At 41.9% G+C, this 23,329-nt stretch overlaps 1 protein-coding gene across 1 annotated transcript in view; it reads right to left on the reverse strand.

The window, feature by feature from the left end:
- Nucleotides 1-23,329, reverse strand: part of adamts17 (ADAM metallopeptidase with thrombospondin type 1 motif, 17) — a 655,987-nt gene that overhangs the window by 535,234 nt on the left and 97,424 nt on the right. The window contains exons 5-6 of the mRNA XM_043677648.1: nt 2,558-2,641; nt 1,884-2,038 (exon numbers count right to left, since the gene is read on the reverse strand). Coding sequence (XP_043533583.1) covers nt 1,884-2,038; nt 2,558-2,641 — 239 coding nt within the window. The remainder of the gene's footprint in view (nt 1-1,883; nt 2,039-2,557; nt 2,642-23,329) is intronic.

A 23,329-nucleotide genomic window follows, 5' to 3' on the forward strand; every position in this document is an offset into this window, starting at 1 on the left:
ACATCATCTCCCCAGTGGGATCTCAAATGTCAGCTTGCATTCTGGTCATAATTATAATTCTCCCCCTGCTACTCAGATACACTTTCACCTGGATAAGTCCGGATATAACTGTCAACAGTTATTTCAATCACATTGCAGGAGGAGACATATATGTTCAGTCGTGTTCAGTGATCAGCATTGTCAACTTGGGCTAATAACCTTTTTTATCTCTCCACTCTGGTACAATAGCGTCAATGAAATATCATCTGCATCTTCCTGGAGATCAACAGCTCCAGAAATGCTTGAAGATTTGGGTGGCACAACAGCTCACTAGACTTGCTGCAAATTCACTCATTTTCATACTTAGTTCCTTTTATACTGGAGCCAGCAGGTCCTCAGACTGGCACCGGATACTAACACACCCAACCACCACCACCACCTTGCCAAACCAAAATTATGGTCCTGCTATCACAGCATCAGATAGCTATTTTCCATTTCTGCTCTTTTAACTTTGGGTTAAATTCTCCACTAGCCCCACATCTGACAGTATAAGGTACACTGCAAAACTATATGAATGACTGGCTGATATTATACAGCACAAAAAAATATAAATTTTAATTCACATAAAACATGAATATAAACAAATATAAGAAAATACACAAGTGATTTTTCTTCTTTGTAATTAGTTTTATAGAAGTGATTAGAAAGTTGTTAATCAGAGCACAGAAAAATAAATCCAAAACAATCTGGTCAGTTGTCACATGACGCCAAACATGCAAAATAAAACTCTCCAAAGCAAGTTTGGAAATCCACTTTCTCCTGCTACCCCTCAGGGAAATAAACCAGCTATCCCTGGCCTACACACCTTTCCACTTCTACTTTTACATTGATCCTCTGAGCAACTGCAGATGTTCAGGCTGTCTATATCACAAGAATAAATTTTAAAAGACTATCCAGAAAGACTTATATTTATAAATGATTGCCTTCTTATTCTTAAAGTTTATACCATGATTCGATAGGAAACTAATAATCTGAGGTAATTTCACAAAGGTTGAATTATTCCTTTTCTAAGTCAATGAAACAATTGCATTGACCAATGGCATGACTGGGATACTTGGAGCATATTTCATGTCAAATAAAAGTTATTTGTAAATTATTCTATGTTCTGGAATTCCTTTCCTCCATCTCTCACTCCTCCTTTAAGATTCTACTTGGAATCTACACTTTGACAAGCTATTGGTCACCTGTTTTAATATCTTATTTGACTCAGTATTAAATTTGATCTGATAAGTCATGGGACGTACCCGAGGAAATTTTTACTATGTTGGAGGCAATAGAGACAAAGAAATCTGCTTCAGTTATCTGATTGTATAAGTACCAGAAGCACACTTATGTGGTTTTGGATAAAAGTCACAGGAGGATTGTCAGAAAGAACTTTTTTTTTAAAACCCTTGAGTGGTTCCACACCTGGGTGGAGGAAACAGAGATGAGTTTGATTTCAAAAGGAAATTGTATGGCTATTTGAGGGAAATAGCTATGAGTACACAGCAGGGTGTTACTCTATAGAGAGCCAACACTGACTGAGTAAATGGCCTTAGTCTGTGCCTTAATGACTACATATGAATGTTCATTATTAATACGATATGTTCAGTTCTCTTTCAGCATATTAGCTTTCTGCTCAGTTTCTCACAAATGTAATAATGGACACAAGGTTCTGCTCAGAGTGCAAAAATCTATGTGGAGTTTAATTTTAATACATGCAATGTTTAAACAGTTCCGACAGCCACAAGTTTTGGAACAATGACCTACAACCCAAGGGAGATAATAAGGTTTTTATTCAATCCCAAAGCACTAGATTCAACAACCTAAAGAACACAAAACGTTATATGTGAGAAAGAGACTACCTTGTGACAAACACAGCAGCATCCACAGCTGGAAAGTCATCTTTTCCACCAGGAACATGGTTATTCCCCAAATATTTTGTTCCAAATTCCTTGTGCTGCCAGCGACAGAAACTCTCCAGTGACCGTTCTCCATGATGGCCAATCAATAGCTCATCCTAAAAAAGGTGTTTCCAAAATATATTATGCAAATGCAGAACAGCCAAAAATATTAACAGTAAAATAGAAATTGATCTTAGGCTTTTACAAATAATTTTGCTATAAATCTCTGAATCTCATGAGTTGGGAGTGTTTAGCCTCCTTATAGTTTGATGTGCGTACATTAAAAATTTGGACTCATGCTGTATGAAATTGCTCAGTCATTCAAAAAGAATTTTAAAAACATCTTTGTTGATTAAGACTGAGATTTTCTAATTAAATTACTGCACAAAATAACTCAAACTGATCTCGCAGCATTCCGAATACTGACAAGTCAGGTGTCTCGGTCTGTTGGTTATAATTAATGGCAGATGTTGTGATGGATGAAATCCAAATGAATTTTAGTTGAGAGAGGTTATTTAGGTTTAGGGAATTAGGCTGGCCAATGAGTTAACAACATACAGATCAGGCATTCTCAAACTGAATGTGTAACATACTCAAGGGATCAAATGGCCTCCTCCTGATCCTGTCATACTTACGGGACGATTACGAAGCAAGATTAGTTTGGTCACTTGAATATTGATCTTGATTCCCAGAGAATGATGCTGAAACATGTTATATACCTGCCAAAGAAATGAAATTTTCAGCTAAGGAAGAAGGCACACTGCATAAAAAATAGCATATGCATTCACTTTAAATCAGATTGGAAAAGGATAAATAAAGCCAAAGTGTCACAACCATTATGAGTGGAGTGGAGATTAGAACAATGAAATACGGACAGAGACAGGTGTGGAGCGAGAGAGAAGCTGAGAGACAGAGACAGAGGATTGGATAATTGAGATAGAGACAGCAGGAGTGAGGGATTTCGAGAACGACAAGGGAAGTAGAAAAAATGAGATCGGAGATGTGGACAGTGGTGGTGTTGGGTTCAGTATTCAAAGGGTGTGACTATTATTTCCACTCCTTGGTAAAGTGCCGCATAAAATTAAGCAGCACTCAGCGTTCTTGAGCCAGCTCCAATTCAACTATATGCTTGAGGTAATGTGCGAGATCCTTTCCATCCCCCCATCTTCCAAGGAAGGTCAGTTCAGCTGCTGTTCACTTCTCCATTTATCAATTTATAATTCTTTTTGGTGGCATACAGCCCAACCCACAGTAGAGTGTGTAGTAAAACTAATAAAATAAGTGCAAATGAAGGACTTCCACTTGATCTCTTCATATGCTTGGTATTGGACAAGTAAAGGCACACCATGTGTCATAGGGAGTGAGAGCTCACAAGAACAGCTGACTGAATGAACACAGGAAAAACACCTCGGGGTAAAGTCCCCAAAAGGCAGCTGTTTAACATAAAACTCTGAACTCAGAGTAAAGCAACAAGCCACTCAGTCACTGACATAGTATTCATTCCAGTAACTCGTTATTGACAACATTGCTTCTTTCCAACTTTAAAGATTGCTTTTTCACAACGAGGTTCTTCACTCCCTACAAATCCACCCTCATTAGCATCTTTCGTTTTTCGATTTCAAAGATATTAATCTTCCTCATTTAATGTTTTCTGACTATGACCATTTCCATTCATTCATCTCCCTTCAGAGACATGCTGACAAAAACACTGAGCTTGTTTGATTAGTGATACATTTGAAGTAGAGGTTTGTCAGCTCAGTTGACTAGATGACTGGTTTGTAATGCAGAGTAACATAATAGTGTGGGTTCAATCCCTGCACTGACTGAGGTTCCCATGAAGGACTCTGCTTCTCAACCTCTTCCCTCAGCTGAGATGTGGTGGCCCTCAGGATGCCTTAAGCACCACCAGACATCTCTTTCAGCCCTATCATCTAGTAGGATTATGGTGACATGTAGCCATAATAATCAGAACTGGATAACTTGTTATTCATTTTGGTCTAATCTTTGTAGCACAGCACTACCCAGTCAGAGAAACAGCTGGAGAGCATGACGCATAGTCAATTGAATGTGCCTTATCAGTTTTGCAGCTTGAGAGCCCATTATCCAGTCTACATTATCTTATCCATCAAAATTCTTTATTTTTGAAACTGAAAACATTTCTACCTCTGTCTCTACATTTAGTCTGTGGATGAAGCGATGCCATCATTGTCACCAGACTCTGACAGGATCAGGGTAAACTGTGGAAGGTTGTTTTCTTAAACCTCCCTTCATCAAGAACTGATTTTCACAGGAACAGATTTCCATTCAAGGTGAATTTGAATTTAAATTTGAATTGAATTGAATTTATTGACACGTGTACTGAGGCACAGTGAAAAGCTTTGTCTTGTGAGCAATACAGGCAGATCACAGAGTTAAGTAGTACAGATAAATAACCGATAGGTAAACAAGGTGTAGCAGTGAGGAGGATAGATAGGAAAGTGAAATGGACATAGCATGGAAGACAGTATTGAAGGTAGATAAGTGTGAAGTGATTCACTTTGGAAGGACCAATAGAAAGACAATATTTTATAAATAAAAAGGTTCAAGAAACACACAGTTGGGATCGACAGCATCTATGGAGTTAGAAACAAAGTTAACATTTTGAGGCCAACAAAATTCTTTTTCGGTATTATCAGCACTTTCCAATTTCTGAAAGTTACAACCCCCAGATGGATCTCTGCCCATCAGCAGGAATTGGGAAGGAGGTCAATTTACACCTGTTGTTTCCAGGTGTGGGTTAGTTAAACATTCCTCTGGAAATTAAAATTTCCTTCTTTTAAAGCAAACGAGTGGCTTAAAATGAGCTACTGAAATCAGCACCTGGTTGCAATAGGAAAAAAAAATCTTCACTCTTCCTCTGTCTAGGATATGGCTTATTATTGTAAATGTGAAGACAGCTGAGGTCAATCTGTGATCTGTTCCCAGCCAGGTGTACATTCTCCAAAGGGGCTTTTATGATGCATGGTAATATTTCTACCTCCGAGCTTGGAGATCTGGGTTCAAGTCCCACCTGCTTCAGAGGTGTGCAATATCATCTCTATGCAGGTTGATGAAGAAAATATTTACATCCTAAAGATAGGTTAGAGATCAAACCTTAGACATATAGTCATAGAGATGTACAGCATGGAAACAGACCCTTCGGTCCAATTCGTCCATGCTGACCAGATATCCCAACTCAATCTAGTCCCACCTGCCAGCACCTGGCCCATATCCCTCCAAAACCTTCCTATTCATATACCCAACCAGATACCTTTCAAATGTTGCAATTGTACTACCCTCTGCCACTTCCTCCGGCAGCTCATTCCATACATGTACCACCCTCTGCGTGAAAAAGTTGCCCTTAGGTCTCTTTTATGTCTTTTCCCTATCCATGGCACTCATGATTTTATAAACGTCCATAAGGTCACCCCTCAGCCTCCGATGCTCCAGGGAAAACAGCCCCAGCCCCAGCCTATTCAACCTCTCCATATAGCTCAAATCCTCCAACCCTGGCAACATCCTTGTAAATCTTTTTTGAATCCTTTCAAGTTTCACAACATCCTTCCGATAAGGAGACGAGAATTACATAACCCTGCAAAAGTCCAATTTCCTTATCTTGTCTTAATTCCAAACATCTCCAACAGCACATGATATATTTAAGCAGAACCTGGTTGTCGGTAAATGAATAGTGTAGCAGTGAATAGTGAAGATTTCGGATTTAATCCCAGAATCCAGAAAGAGAAATTTCACAATGATAAGTTGCAGTCTTGAGTTCAATATATCTGTTGTAATCTTGTATTTTATAGCTATGTATGGTGAGATTGTTGTTTCATAACTGAGCCCTCAATATCCTTCCAAAGGTAGCCTGCCAGGTCTACCAATATTTGGTGTACATGTAACAGTGGTTAATTCTCGGTGACCACCAAAATGGCCTAACAAACCACTGGAAATCCAGGCTCATTAAAGGCAGTTCCTCAAAGGGGGAGGAGCACATGACAACTTTCAGTTACGCATATAATGCATGAATGTAGAGGATGCCATGTTGTTCCTCTTACAACTAAAACTCATCTAGGTCAACAGGACATCTGACAATTCCAACACAGTCCACATGCATGAAAATCACAATAATAGTCAGAGATCTTGCACCAGAAAATCTATTAATTTTCTCTCTTCTGTTTCAGAAATTCTCCATTGGAGGAATGTGGTTTAACGACTACATTCTTTGTACATCCTATAAATTATTGTTATATGTGTTGAACATATTCTGCATTCCTTAGAGCAACACCAAAGTATGTCTCCATATTTAGTAAGTAGCATCTACAATACTATCATTTACTAAAACCACACAAATAAAGCCAAAGCACACCACTTGCACAACAGAAGAGAACATGGATTAGTTGTTACTATCCCAGCAACATAAACATAAGGGAAGGTTTCATCTCATTTAACATCTGCTGCATGATAGCCATGGAAACACTTTGGAATTAAACAGAATGTATGCAGGGCTATAAACTGACACCATGCATTAATAATCACCCCAGCACAAGCAGCTTATATCCAGCGCATCGTAATACAGTACTTTTTAAAGACATTTTCTCATGTTGGCTACAGCACCTAATTAACCTCAACACAGAAACCCCTTAACGTTGGCTGTGTCAGCATGTTCCACATGCAACAGGGTATTCATCCTGATGAATGTCAGGCCTTGTAACTTGTTCTCTGAAGCATTTTGAAAGAAATTATTTAATGTATTTCCACAATCTTTTTCAGTGCAAACTAGATCACAACCCTCTGAATTAAAAACAAAAGGCAGTGGTGAGCTGCCCTCTTGAACTGCTATAGCCCACATGGTGTAGAGCAGTAATAATATTCACCAAGCTTTATTAAAACACAACCAGTGTAGTTCCCTCCCAACATATATCTGAGAAGCGTGCTCAAGGTGATTTCAGACATGGCTTTCAAATTAAAGAAATTCATGCAACTCCCCAAGATGGACCTTGGAAGGAATACTGACAAGTTACGCATGTTACAGTTACGCATGTTACAGTTACGCATGTTACAGTTATGCATGTTACAGTTATCGTCTCATTGCTGCAGGGACAAATAATGTATTTTGAATCTGTATATACTATCGACAATGGGAATGCAAGTATAGAAGTCAGAAAGAGTGACTGGAACATATTTTGGCTTTCAGAGGGAGGAGCTAATGGAGGTATCAATGATTTTAACAATCTTTGAAAGTGGACAAATCCTCAGGTCGTTATAAGATCTACCCCAGGCTGCTGTGGGAAGTAAGGAGAACATTGCAGCAGCCCAGGCATTAATTTTCAAATCCTATCTAGCCACAGGAGGTACCAGAGAACTGGAGGACAGTTAATGTGGTACCATTATTCAAGAAGGGTTATCAGGGTAAACCAAGAAACTAAAGCCTAGTGAATCTAACTTCAGTGTGGACTACTAGAAAATTTCTGAGGGATAAAATTTATTTCCACATGGGAAAGCAAGGATTAATTCAAGGAGAAGCGCGAGTGGTAGGAGACTCGATTGTTAGGAGAATTGACAGGAGATTTTGTGGTCAGGATCAGGATTCCCGGAAGGTATGTTGCCTCCCTGCTGCCAGAGTCCGAGACGTCTCCGATCGGGTGTATAAGATTCTGAAAGGAAAGGACGAACAGCCAGAAATCGTGTTACATATTGGCACCAATGATATAGCCAGGAAAAGGATTGAGGATATAAAAAGTGATTTCAGGGAGTTAGGGTGGAAGCTGCAGAGCAGGACGAACAGAGTTGTGTTCTCGGGTTTACTACTGGTGCCTCGAGATAGCGAGGCGAGGAACAGGGAGTGGGCGCAGCTTAACACGTGGCTGCGCAGCTGGTGTAGGAGGGAGGGCTTCAGATATGTAGATAATTGGGATGTCTTCTGGGGAAGGTGGGACCTGTACAAGAAGGATGGGGTGCACCTGAACTGGAAGGGGACCAATGTCCTGGGTGGAAGGTTTGCTTGAGTAGTTCGAGAGGGTTTAAACTAGTATGGCCGGGGGGGTGGGAACCTGAGCTGTATACCGGAGGTGAGAGTTGATGGAGATGATAAATAGCAAGAGGTAGCGCAGCCAGTAGGAAGGAATTTCCTGGGAAAGAACCAAGGGATCAGTTAAAGAGTGTTTGCTTTAACGCAAGGAGTATCAGGGATAAAAGTGATGAGCTTGGAGCATGGATCAGGACCTGGTGCTATGATGTTGTGGCCATAACTGAGACGTGGGTTTCTCAGGGGCAGGAATGGTTGCTGGATGTTCCAGGGTTTAGAACATTTAAAAAGAATAGGGAGGGGGGAAAAAAAGAGGAGGGGGTGTAGCACTACTAATCAGAGAGGGTATCACAGCTACAGATGCTTCCATTGTCGAGGAAGATCTGTCTACCGAGTCAGTATGGGTGGAAATTAGGAACAGCAAGGGAGCAGTCACCTCGTTAGGGGTTTACTACAGGCCCCCCAATAGCAGCAGGGAGATTGAACAAAGCATTTGTCGGCAGATTTTGGAAAAGTGTGAACGTAGTAGGGTTGTTGTAATGGGTGACTTTAACTTTCCCAATACTGATTGGAACCTCCTCTGAGTAGATGGTTTGGAAGGAGCTATTTTTGTAAGGTGTGTTCAGGCGGGTTTCCTAACTCAGTACGTTGACAGGCCGACGAGGGGAGAGGCCATTTTGGATTTGGTGCTCGGCAATGAGCCGGGGCAGGTATCAGATCTTGCAATGGGAGAGCATTTTGGTGATAGCGACCACACTGCCTCACATTCTACATAGCTATGGGGAATGAGAGAAGCAGGCACAATGGGAGGATATTTAATTGGGGAAAAAGAAACTATGATGCTATCAGACGTGAGTTGGGAAGCATGGACTAGGAACAATTTTTCCATGAAAAGGGGACTATAGACATGTGGAGACTGTTTAAGGAACAGTTGTTGCGAGTGATGCATGTGTTCCTCTGAGACAGGCAAGAAGGGGTAAGATAAAGGAACCTTGGATGACAAGAGCAGAGGAGCTTCTCATCGAAAAGAAAGAAGGCAGCTCACGTAAAGTGGAGGAAGCAAGGGTCTTGCTCAGTTCTAGAGGATTACAGGCAGGCGAGGAAGGAGCCAGGAGGGGGCACAAGAAAGGCTTGGCAGGAAGGATTAGGGAGAATCCAAAGACATTTTACATGTATGTGAGGAATAAGAGAATGATCAAAGAAAGAGTAGGGCCGATCAGGGATAGCATAGGGAATTTGCATATAGAATCTGAGGCGGTAGGGGAAGCCCTAAATGAATTTTTTGGTTCTGTCTTTACTGAAGAAAAGGACCTTGTAGTGAATGAAACCATTGAAGAGCAGGTGTGTATGCTGGAACGGATAGAGATAGAGGAAGCTGATGTGCTGAAAATTTTGACAAACATTAAGATTGACAAGTCGCCAGGGCCAGACCAGATTTGTCCTCGGCTGCTTTGGGAAGCGAGAAATGTGATTGCTTCACCGCTTGCAAAGATCTTTTCATCCTCGCTCTCCACCAGAGTCGTACCTGAGGACTGGAGGGAGGCAAATGTAATTCCTCTCTTCAAGAAAGGAAATAGGGAAATCCCCGGCAATTACAGACCAGTCAGTCTCACGTCTGTCATCAGCAAGGTGTTAGAAAGGATTCTGAGGGATAGGATTATGACCATCTGGAAGAGCATGGCTTGATTAAATGCAGTCAGCGCGGCTTTGTGAGGGGCAGGTCATGCCTCACAAATCTTATTGAGTTCTTTGAGGATGTTACTAGACAAGTTGATGAGGGTCGAGCGCTGGATGTGGTGTATATGGACTTCAGCAAGGCATTTGATAAGGTTCCCCATGGTAGGCTCGTTCAGAAGGTCAGGAGGAATGGGATACAGGGAAATGTAGCTGTTTAGATACAGAATGGGCTGGTCGACAGAAGACAGTGAGTGGTAGTGGAAGGAAAGTATTCTGCCTGGAAGTCAGTGGTGAGTGGTGTTCCACAGGGCTCTGTTCTTGGGCCTCTACTCTCCGGAGAATTCACCACAAAGGTATACAGGAAAGCCACACACACAGACCAAGTCCTGAACTACGAAAGCAACCACCCCAACACACACAAACGAAGTTGCATCAAGACACTATTCAAAAGGGCCACAACACACTGCAGTACAACAGAACTGCAAAAAGAAGAAGAGGAACACCTATACAATGTATTCGCCAAAAACGGATACCGCGCAATTTCATCAACAGATGCCTAAGGGAAAGACAACGGAACGAGGACATGCCGCAACCCAAAGGAATCGCCACACTACCATACATCAAGAGCATTTCCGAACTGACAGCCAGATTACTGCAACCACTAGGGTTCATAACAGCACACAAACCAACAGCCATTCTCAGACAACAACTCACCAGAACGAAGGACCCGATATCCAGCATGTGCAAAACCAACGTAGTGTACAAAATCCCATGCAAGGACTGCACAAAACACTACATAGGACAAACAGCATCCATGAACACCAACTAGCCACAAAACGACACAACCAGCTATCCTTAGTAGCCACACACGCAGATGACAAGCAACATGAATTCGACTGGGACAACACTACTATTATAGGACAAGCCAAACAGAGAACAGCCAGAGAATTCCTAGAGGCATGGCACTCATCCACAGATTCAATCAATAGGTTTGTCAGGAGAGATCAGATCTAACAAATTTAATTAAATATTTTGAGAAAGTGACCAGTTCTATAGATGAGGGACTGCAGTTGATCCAGGCTACATGGATTTTAGTAAGGCTTTTGAAACGTATTGCATGTCAATTGATTAATAAGCTAAGGTCCCAAGGGATCAAAGGTAATTTGGCAAACTGGATCCAAAACCAACTTAGTGGCAGGGAGCTGAAAGCGATTGTCCAAGGGTTTTTTTTAAATCACTGAAAGCTTGTGCCCGGTGGTATTCAACAGGGTTTGATGCTGATCCCCTTGTTTATTGCAATGTACACTAATCGCCGAATCATGAATGCAAGTTCATTGATGACATGAAAATTGGGGTATGGTAACTAGCAAGGTGGAAAGCCCAAAACTAAACAATGACATAGAACAAATAGTCAGATGGGTTGAACAATGGCAAATGGAATTTCACCATGAAAAGGTGAGGTGCGTTGTATTTTGGGAGGATGAACTAGGCAAGAGGGCACATGTGAATAGATGGACTCTCGGAATTAGAGGGAATGGTATGAGTGCCCAGGGATCCATGAAGGCATCAGGAAGGTAGATAAGGTAGTTAAGGCTTGCCTTTATGAATCAAGACACTCTTTAATACAAGAGTGAGGATGTTATAATTGAGCTATACACAAAATTAATTTGGCCATAGTTGGTGTACTATGTACAGTTCTGGTTTCCATACCACAGAATGGATGTGATTCACCAGTGTGTTGTCTGGGCTGGAATATTCAGATATGAAGAGACATTAAATAGGCTGGGAACCACAGTATGTCTGGCAGTACCTGGAGAGAAAGCAGAGAGAAAGTGGCTGAAGAAAGGTCACTAGACTCGAAACGTTAACTCTGCTTTCTCTCCACAGATGCTGCCAGACCTGCTGAGTTCCCCCAGACAATTTTGTTTTTGTTTCAGATTACCAGCATCTGCAATTTATTGTGTTATTATAGATAGACTGGAGTTGATTTCATTAAAGCGGGAAGGCTAAGGGAGGATCTGATTGAGACGTACAAGGTTATAGAGGGGATGCAAAGGCTAGATAAGGAGAAACTTTCTTCCTTCCTAGAGGGGTCAATAACCAGGGACATAGTTTTCAAGTTGAGGTGCAAGAGGTTTAGAGAGAATTTAAGGGAAGATGTTTTCACTCAGAGGGCAGTGGATGTCTGGAATTCACTGCCTAGGAGGGTGGCAGAGGCAGGATCCCTCATGACATGTGAGTAATACTTAAGTGAGCACTTGAAACATTGTATAATACAAGCCTACAGGCCACTTGCTGAAAAACAGGACTAAATAAATAGATTCCGTGCTATTAAGTTCAAAGACCTCGGTGAATCTAAAATAAAGTTGAGCTGGTGGCACTGCTTACTTTTATTGTATGATCATTGCAGCAGTCCAGAGTCATTGGAGAGTATAATAGATCTGTTTACATTTGGAAAGAGCTGAAGGATCATAAGACAAAGGTCATCTCCAATTATCTCACAAGAAACCTCTGCCATTATCATGACCAGAAGGTATAAACTACTCATGAAATCATTATCAAAGATTGACAGAGCAATTGGAGACGGAGCCAGGTTTTACTGCTGCAAACTCCAAGTTGCCTCACTGCATTGAAACCTCCCTGAAATTTCAACTGTGGCTCAGTTGGTATCTGCTTCTGTCGCTGTCGCCTGAAGTTATGCCCAACAGGACACCTGCCAGACTATGTTGCACTCATCTGGACTCTCAAATCCACCGGAATTCATCTGCAACTGCTCTGTGACATCAGTCATCCACATCCCCCTTGTTCACGACCTTTTCTTTTTGATGCCTCCATCTTTCCCTACAGAAGAGATCTCTGTAGCTTTCCAGCTCTGATCAAATGGCTGAAACACCAAAGCTTTCTTTTCTAGATGTCCACTTCCTTTCAAAGTGATCTTTTTGTTCAAGTCATTTCAAGTACCTCTTCACTTGTCTTACGGACTGTAAAAGGAGCCTCACTAACTTTCACAGGAGCACCTTAGAAAGCATTCTATCTGGGTGCATCACAGTTTGGTATGGCAATTTCTCTGCCCAGGACCGCATGGAACTACAGGAAGTTGTGAACACAGCCTAGGCCATCACACAAGCAAATCTCCCATCCATGGACTCCATCTACACTTCTCATAGCTAAGAAAAAGCAGACAACATCAAAGACTGTTCCCAACCCAGTTATACATCTTCCAACCTCTTCCACCAAGCAGAAGATACAGAAGGTTAAACACACATACCAAGTGGTTCAAGAACTGCTTCTCCCCGCTGTTATTAGAGTGCTGAATGGACCTCTCTAATTTCAAATCTAATGTTGATCTTGCTTTTGTGCACCTCCTATGCAGTCATAATCTTGCATGCCTGCTCAGTCTAAGGTCTGCATGTCCTTGTATATTATAATCTGCCTGCACTGCACACAAAACAAAACTTTTCACTGTATTTAAGTGCATGTGACAACAACAAATCAAATCAAATTGAATTATTAGCAAACATCTTAACTTGCACATTTCAAAGGCCTCTATCTTGTTCCACAGATTTTAAATTACCCAAGTTTCTGAGGCAGACAGGAAAGTAAATAAAATGTATTAACGTGTGATCTTTCTGCTTAATGCAAGTCTGCATTTTCTACTGGCACCCCATCTTTCATTATCATAAAATTACTTCTGGCTATCTCTATCCTTCTTGTTACTTCTACATCACATTTGTTAGTTGTGTTATCATTTACCCTCAATAACAAATCTATCTACCTGTTCTAGTGTGACACTGCCTGTTTCAAATGTCACTTTAGCTTCTTCTAATATATTCCTTATAAGTACCATTGTTTTCAAATATGTTATGCTCTCACTCAATCTATATTCAGTAGAACTTGGTGTCAAAAGAATGTGGATTCCAGTCTCACTCCAGAGACTGGAACCCAATCAATACAGACAATCCCGCTCGGTCACCGAGGGACTGATTGCTGCACAGTTGGAGATGGTATCTTTTAGATGAGACATTAAACTGAGATTTCATCTGTTCTCTCAGGGTGATATAAAATGCCCTATGGTACTACGGCAACAAGTTCTGCCTGGTGTCCTGGCCAATATTCAGCCATCATCACAAAAACAGATTATTTGATTAGCATCATACTGTAGCATCCTACAATGTTCCTACATTACAAATAGTAACTACATATCAAAAATACTTCACTGGCTGAAAACGTCAAGGTTGTAAACTCAGTTTCAAGTAAAGGACAGAAACAAAGAAATGGCATCATGCAATATGGAGATAATGATGTTGAGATGGATGATCAGCCATGATGTAGATTGGTGGCACAGGACTGAGGGGCTAAATGGCCTACGCGTGACACTATGTTCCTAGAAGCAAACAAAAAGAATCAATAAAAACATCAAAGAATTGTAGCAGCCTGTTAACATCCTGAATATCAGTGAGTAGCCCTTCAGAACTTGCCGAGCAGAAAGCATTACCAGCTGTCACTGCACATATTTCCTTAAAGTCCAACCCATGCTCCTGGGAAATGTTTCTCAATTATCTAGTGTCAATCTTATGAAATAGTTTTAAAATAAACTAACAATTCAGTTAAAACAAATCAAAAATGTGACCTAAAGAACAATGCAAATAATCCTTCATACAGAATATATAGCATTTTACTAAGGACACATTACTTTGCATGCCTATAGCATCTCTCTCTATTTCACTGCATTGCTTTCCATTTCCTGCATTAGCCAGGAATCAACATTTATTTTAAGAATGCTTGGGTGGTTTTTAATTGTACCATTGATCTACTGCCAAATAAAGGCAGTGTCTACCCTATATATTTTGGGTCTGGAAGTTTTCTTCAATTAAACTTATTTTCAATCGCCTTAGGCAAGGGGAGTTACCACTAAAGACATGCTCATTTCCACTTTAATTTCTCCTGTCATTGCAGAATCAAATGTTGCGCAGAAGCTAACATGTGCTGTTAAAATCAGTAGAATGATGCACCCTAATTCAACAATTCACAGGAAAATCAGCAACAATCACAGCCATCTGAGAGACCGTGGCAGGCAGTGAATTGCAATGCCCACAAGTACAAAGGAGATGGTGTTTAGCTTCAGTTGCTGTGATTCAAGTTCAAAAGCAAATAAAAGCTTGTATTTAAGAACAACACTCTCTTTGATTCATTAGAATCAAATGCATGATGGCAATTGCATAATGCCATGGAATGACCAGCAGCATCTCACCAAGCTTTAAATATACATAGATGCATGCGAAAAATCAATACTTCAAAAGGTTGATGAATACTTTGAGAAAAACCCGATTTCATGAAACATCAATGGTATGAACTACAAATCATGACCAAGGACATGGCTTCAAAGTGACTGAATTTAAATTCTATCTTTACACTGGTTTTCAGATCTTATTTCATGTTTGAAGATCACATTCCACCATCTAGGTTGATTTTCTTACCAAAATTGTAGCCCAATTACCTCAGAATTACGTAGAAAGGTAACGCAAATACAGGACATAAACTCAGCTTGGGCTAAATTATAGCTAGCAACATTATTCCTTCAGCTGCAGAAAGGGAAAGTCTTTCAACACAAACATGGAATGCTTGCAGATGCAAATTTTAAAATGATGTATTCAGGGCCCAGGCTCACGCTCCCCCCAATAAATTTCAAACTAATTAGTTTTTCTGTGCATTTGTAAACATTTTTACATGAGTTGTGGTTCAAAAGGAAAGATACTGGGAAGGCGGAGACTCAAGAAAAAGATTATGGTAAGGAGAAGCTGAGCCAGAACATAGCAAATCATATTTTCTGTCTCTGGCAAAGATTTGGGAGAGAGAGTAAAACAGAACATGGCAGAAATATTCAGCAGGTCTGCCAGCATCAATAGAGAGATACAGAGTTAACATGACAATTGAATACAACACCTCTTTGGAAGAGAGATCAAGGTTGATTTTGGTTCAGTGGATTTTGAGCTAGTTGATAAGTCCAACTGTCTGCAATCTGCAGACTTTGCCTTATATGAAGCAAGTGGTGCTTGGAGGATCAGGTGGATGAGTTGATGGAAGATTTGCATGCCAAGATTTCACCTCTATATATTTTCAATGTGTTCAGCACCTTTCAAAATGAACATATCACAATTTAGCCAGTCACAAGTCACGGTCTCCAAATTAGTCAGTGAAGAGGTTTAGCTTTCTTCAGGAATACTTTGAGGACACTTTTAAATCATTTCCACTGTCCCGAGAATCTTCTGCATAACTGAGTTCCAAATAGAGCAGTTTGTTTGGAAGTATGATATGAGACACATCAACTACATATGCTGTGCTTTGAGTGGTTAGTATCTCAATGCTAGACAAGTATCTCAGGAGAGGATATTGCTACTGGATTCAGAGGATCCAGCAAAGGGCTGCTTCTGAGGTGTTTTAGGATACCTGCCCAAATCTCCAAAGCATGTGGAATATGAATATCACTGTTGCCCTGGTAAACCATGCCACAGGCCACAAACAAACCTCAAAAGTTATAATGCTTAACAGCAGAGTAATAAAATGGTATGAATGCAGCCAATTTGAAGAGGAAAGATTGTTCAAATGGACACTTATACTTTAAAGTACATCAATGCACAATTTTTACAAATCTCTGGTTAAGCTTCAGCTGGAGTGTTATATTTTATTCAAGAAATATATCTATGCCCTGACGAAGATGCAGAAGAAGTTTACAAAGATGATATAAGGGATAGCAGCTCCACTTCTGTAGATTTGTTGGAGATGTTTTCCTTCGAGCAGAAAAGATTAAGAGATCAAAATGAGGTATTCAAGATTAGGAAAGATTTTGATTCAGGAGAAATGGTTTCCTACAGTAAATGGATTAGTAACCAGGGGTCAGATTCAAAATAACTGGCAAAACAAAAAGAAAGCAAATGACAAGGTGGTATTTCAAACTAATGTTTAAGATTTGGTTCACTGTCAGAAAGAGGGAGAAGCAGAACAGCAAGTACTGGTTAAATAGAAAAAGTTAAATAAATATCATAACTAATACCGTAATTAGCACTACAGCATCATGGGTAAGTTACAGATCCCCATATGGTTCATTAGCTAGTCAGTTTTACTGCTACTACATTTCCATAAGTGAGAGAATTAAATGTCCTTAAATTTATAAACAATCTGTAAACAATTTAATCTTTGAATGAACACAGATTAAGATATGAATTCAAGAGGGCAGCATGGTGGCTCAGCGGTTAGCACACAGCGCCAGGGACCTGGGTTCAATTCCAGAATTGGGCAACTCTCCCTGTGGAGTTTGAACATTCTCTGTGCCTGCATGGGTTTCTTCCAGGTGCTCCAGTTTCCTCCCACAATCCAAAGATGTGCAGGTTAGGTGAATTGGCCATGCTAAGTTGTTTGTAGTGTTCAGGGATGTGTGGGTTAGATACATTAGTCAGGGGTAAATGTAGCGTAATAGGTTAGAGGAAGGGGTCTGGTGGTTGCTCTTCAGAGGATTGGTGTGGACTAGTTGGGCCGAATGGCCTGTTTCCACACTGTAGGGATCTATGATGATTCTATGATGTGGAGGAGCCTGTATTGGATTGGGGTGGACAAAGTTAAAAATCACACAACACCAGGTTATAGTCCAACAGGTTTATTTGGAAGCAAGAGCTTTTGGAGCGCCACTCCTTCTTCAGGTGGTTGTGGAGCAGGACCATAAGACACAGAATTTATAGCAAAAGATTACGACGTCATGTAAGTAAAATGATATATTTAACAAACCTCGATTGTGGTTTAGTCTTTCATCTTTTGAAATGGGTCACAGGCTTCGGTTCATTAATATATATAAATCCAAAAACTTTTTTTTAAATCATATAATCAAAATAATTTAAGGCTTTATTTAAAATAAAGGTGACATCTCAGCTCAGACAATGCCTTAAAGGTGCAAGGTCAGGCTTTGTCCATCTCATATGCTGCAAGCAAGGTTGCCCCGAGACATGGTACCAAGCAGACACTATGACAACGGATGAATGGATACTGCACAACAATCACCAGACAGAGGTGTTCTCTCCCAGTGGGGGAATACGGTGCTGGGCATTTGGCTTTGGATTTTTGGGTGACCATCCTACAAGGCAGACTTCGGGACAGGCAACAATGCAAAGTGGCCGAGCAAAGGCTGATAACCAAGTTCGGTATCCATAGGGATGACCTCAAACAGGACCTTGGATGCTTGTCATACTAGAGATGACCCCACTACACTATACACTCTCTCTCAAACACACACAACACTCTCTCTCCCTCTTATCTACTCACTCACACAGACCCTCATACACGCACACATACACCTCATCACACTCTCACTTTACTAAGCTTACACACACACAAACTCAAATGCACATACACACATACTCCCCCTGTGTCTCTCTGTCTCTACTGCATGCACACACATAAGTATTTGGGTTGAAATTGTATTTGCAGAATTATATTTACAGATGAATTTGCTCAAAAAATACACAAGCAGTGGGCAGTCAATGCAGACAGTCAATCCATATAATATTTTGTAAATTCCACTTTGGAAATAGAACCAGTCTGAGTCAAGATTGGGACACAGAGTCTGACCTCACACCTTCAAGGCATTGTCTGAGCTGAGGTGTCACTTTTTAATGGAAGAGCAAAATGTGTCAGTGCAGGCTTGGACAGTCAAAGGGCCTGTTCCTATATTGTAACGTTCTTTGAAAGTTTAAGATGAACTTAGGTAAGATAAAGAACGAAACTTTATAGAAAGGGAAAAACTTGCATATACATAGCACCTTTAATGGTTACATTAGATGACTCAAAGCAGTTTACAGCCAATTAAGTACTTGAAGTTTCATTACTTTGCAACTACAGGAATCAGAGCAAGCTCTTTCTGAATGTGGGAATCTGTGTTGGGACTGTCCCCATCCAACATTTGCCAATATCAATTTGATATTTATTTATGGTGGATCTCAGCCTTGTTTTTAAGCAATCATCTTAATGGAGGAAACTTAAAACTCATACGGTTTACTATGTCTTCAAAAATTCTCAAACAATTAACTATGTTGCTCACATTGTAAGCTATGCAGCAGTGAATCTGCACACAGAAAAAACCATAAACAAAGCAAATGAATTAGCCATTTACTTCAATGTGGTAAGTTTGGTAAAGGCAGAAATGTCAGTGGAGGCAGGAGTGTTGGTCAGGACACCAGAAGCATTTGCTGCTTATTGTCAATTAATGCCATAAACCTCACAATACCCAGCAGAACCACTTGAGTATTTCAAATGACAGTCCCCCTGATGGTGAAGCGTCCACCTGGATTCTACATCCAGGTTTCTGGAGTAAGGCTTGAACCCATGACTTAGATTCAAGCAGCACCAAACCAGGTTGACATTGTAATCAAACTTTCTGGTGATTTGTTATAGATTTAATTTTAGAATGCTACAGTAAGAGTGCAAACTGAGTGACATAAATATAGTAAAATCTTAAACAGAGGCAAGGAAGAGAAAAATGCAATAATAAGAAGGGTAAGTTTTAATGAGCTCACAGTCATTTATACTGTATTCAGCTATAGGTGTTCAAGTATTCATCATAGCTGTTGGTAGATTAGTTTATCACTGGTTTGATATTTTGAATACATTTCACAATGTTTTAAATCAGCTGAGAACATAGGTTTTAAAACTAGCATTAATTTAAATCACAGTTTTCTTTATGTTAATACACACCAAACATTAGTTAAAAACCAGAAGAATTGTGGATGTAAATTGTGGAAAAGCTCAGCAGGTCTGGCAGCATCTGTGGAGAGAAATCAAAGTTAACATTTTGGGTCGAGTGATTCTTCCTTAAATCCACACTGCGGATGAGGCTGAAGTTTATTTGCTATGGGGTTTATCATAACTTGCTTGCTTTCGGACTCTATGCCTATTGATATATGAACATCTCTCTCAACTATCCTGCCACCTCAATGATTTCCCAATATTTACACCCAGGTCACTCTGTACCTGCATCCCTTTACAAATGTACCCATTAGTTTACATTGTCCCTCCACATTCCTGTCAAACGGCCAAGATGAGCCGAGACTTTGGCCTCCAACTCCTGCCAGTTCGCCAGCCAGGAATCCTCAGCCGGGCTGAGGTAGGCCCCCAGTAGTGGAGATGGGTGGTACACCAGCTGAACCCCCGTAACTCCTCAGGCAGAGAGTCCACCTGCCACGGACCAACCAGTAGTCCAGAACATTTGGCCCAGTTGATCCTGGTGGAAGATGCTGCCCAGTACATTGATTGGCACTCGCACATGCTCTCCAGGTCAGCCGGGTCAGTGAAAGTGAGGAGCACGTCGTCGGCGTAGGCCGAGAGGACCACCTCCGTGCCTGCGCCGCACAGAACCAGCCCCGACAACCTCCTCCGCAAGAAGCACAAGAATACAGCTGGCCCGACAGTGGGCAGCCTTAACGCACTCTTCTCCCGAAGCGAAGGGACGCCGTCAAGGACCCGTTAACTTTAACCAGACACTCTGCAGTGGTGTACAAAAGTCTGATTCGGATGACAAACTGCTTCATGATCCCAAATCCCCACAGAGTCCTGAGCAGATACTCATGATTCACTCAGTCAACCGCCTTCTCCTGATCAAGAGACAGGAAGGCGCTCAGTAGACCAGCCTGTTGACAGAAATGGATCAGGTCCCGGACCAGATTATCGAGGATCCTTTGGCCCAGGACGATGTAGGACCGATCTGGGTGAACCATGTGGGCCAGCACAGAGGCCAAGTGAGAAGACAACACCCTGGCACAAAGTTTGTAGCCTGTGCCGAGGAGGGAGACTAGATGCCAGTTCTTTAAAGAACAAAGTTCTTCCTTCTTTTGCAGCAGGATGATGACTGCCCTGCGCCAAGAAAGGGGCAGCTCTCCAGCAGTAAGACACTCTCCCAGGACCTGGGTGTTGTCACTCCCCAGGATGCCCCAGAACGCCCTGAGGAACTCCAAAGTTAACCCTCCAAAGTTAACCCGTCCAGCACCAGGCTCTGTCAACCAAAGCTCCCCAATTGGACCAGGTTAACAACTCCAATCAGGCAACTCATATTCTGAGGTCCACCTGGTTGACCCTGTTACAATCACTACCTCTCTGTTCGTCTAAGTTCAAGGATGTAGGCCTGTTCTTTTTCTAGTAGCCTCTCTTGGGTGTTTTCACACCAGACCTGGTTCATACAACTCAGACTCGGATACGGGTGATGTGTACCCGACTATATCGGAAGAAATTCATCCTCTTCTTCAGAGGGTAAGGGTATCCAGGCTATGATACCCATCATGTCCAACTCAGACTCAGAGGTTTCTTCGGCGCTGGATGGAGAAGAACCCACTGGTTCCGAAAGTCTTTCCGGCTGACGGGCCAGGTATGTTTTGCTCCTGCCTTGCTTGTGAGTTTGCAGCTTTCACATGGCCCAAATGCTTGTTCAGGACTGCCTCATCTACCTGAAGTTTGTAGCCACGGGATCTAACCTCACATTAACAATGCCTTTTACCCACACAGGTCCACTTCCCTGGTTCCAAAACCAAACTTCGTTCTGTTAAGTAAACTGTTTCTCTTGCTTAAAGGAGTCTTGTGTCTGGCATTGACATTCCTGATGCCATTTCATCCTACCCCACAGGTCTGAAAGGATCAGATTTAACCTGGTGAGTCTTCCCCCCATTAGCAACATTGCTGGAGCTATTCTTGTAGTTGCATGAGGGGTGGTTCTATAATAGAAACATAGAGGATAGGAGCAGGAGGCCGCCATTCAGCCCCTCAAACCTGCTCCATCATTCATCCCGATCATTGCTGACTGTCTAACTTAATAGCCTAATCCTGCTTTCTCCCTAAAACGTTTGATCCCATTTGGCCCAAGTACTGTATGGAGCTGCCTCTTGAATATATTCAATGTTTTGGCAACAAAAACTGTGCGTGGTAATGAATCCCACAGGCTCACCGCTCATTGATAAAGAAATATCCCCTCATCTCCATCCTAAATGGTCACCCCTGAATCCTGGTTATGGACACACCCACTTTTGGGAACATCCTCCCTACATCTACTCTGTCTAGTCTTGTTAGGATTTTATAACTGAGATCTCCCCTTATTTTCCTGAACTCCAGTGAAAACAATCTTAACCTCATCAATCTCTCCTCGTACGTCAATCCCACCATCCCTGTAAACCTTCGCTGCACTCCCTAAGAGAGCAAGAGCATCCTTCCTCAGAAAAGGAGACCAAAATTGCACACAATATTCTGGGTGTGGCCTCATCAAAGCCCTGTATAACTGCAACAACACATCCCTGCTCCTGTACCTCAAAACCTCTTGCAGTGAAGGCCAACAAACCATTTGCTTTCTTTATCACATGCCACACCTGCATGCTTACCTTCAGCGACTGGCGCACACCCAGGTCCCACTGTATACTCCCCTCTCCCAATTTACAGCCAATCAGGTAGTAATCTATCTTCTTGTTTATGCTTCCAAAGTGAGTGACCTTACATTTACCCAAATTACACTGCATTCTGCCATTGATTTACCCACTCACCCAAGCTGTCCAGATCATGTTGAAGGATCTCTGCATCCTTGTCAAAGTTCACCTCCATCCAACTTGGTATTATCTGCAAACCTGGAATTGTTATACCAAAAGAGAAAGTGCTAGAAGATTTGGCAGCATCTGTAAGGAGAGAAAAGAACTGACTTTCGAGTCTAACTGACCCTTTGTCAAAGCTGACCCAGCTAGAATTTTTATATTTTGTTCCCTCATCCAAACCATTAATATATTTTGTAGATAGCTGGAGTCCTAGCACTAATCCCTGTGGCACCCCACTAGTTACTGCCTGCCAACTTGAATAGGAAATAGGAACCAGGACAGTTTGGTATCGAGTGAAGATGTAGGCTGTTTCTTTAAACCGGTCTTCAAAATTTGGACTACTTTTTCAACCAGATCATTTAACTGGATGTTCATTTTGATTAGTTCTGATCTGGATGTTACTAAGCAATTTAACTATTCCAAGCCAGATGTAGGTGGGCTTCCCAGGGTGCACACTCTCCTGGATACGGGGTAAAAACAATGACTGCAGACGCTGGAAACCAGACTCTGGATTAGTGGCGCTGGAAGAGCACAGCAGTTCAGGCAGCATCCAAGGAGCTTTGAAATCGACGTTTCGGGCAAAAGCCCTTCATCAGGAATAAAGGCAGTGAGCCTGAAGCGTGGAGAGATAAGCTAGAGGAGGGTGGGGAGAAAGTAGCGTAGAGTACAATGGGTGAGTGGGGGAGGGGATGAAGGTGATAGGTCAGGGAGGAGAGGGTGGAGTGGATAGGTGGAAAAGGAGATAGGCAGGTAGGACAAGTCCGGACAAGTCATGGGGACAGTGCTGAGCTGGAAGTTTGGAACTAGGGTGAGGTGGGGGAAGGGGAAATGAGGAAACTGTTGAAGTCCACATTGATGCCCTGGGGTTGAAGTGTTCCGAGGCGGAAGATGAGGCGTTCTTCCTCCAGGCGTCTGGTGGTGAGGGAGCGGCGGTGAAGGAGGCCCAGGACCTCCATGTCCTCGGCAGAGTGGGAGGGGGAGTTGAAATGTTGGGCCACGGGGCGGTGTGGTTGATTGGTGCGGGTGTCCCGGAGATGTTCCCTAAAGCGCTCTGCTAGGAGGCGCCCAGTCTCCCCAATGTA

The sequence above is a fragment of the Chiloscyllium plagiosum genome, chromosome 36 (genome assembly GCF_004010195.1).
Source record: "Chiloscyllium plagiosum isolate BGI_BamShark_2017 chromosome 36, ASM401019v2, whole genome shotgun sequence".
Lineage (NCBI taxonomy): Eukaryota > Metazoa > Chordata > Chondrichthyes > Orectolobiformes > Hemiscylliidae > Chiloscyllium > Chiloscyllium plagiosum.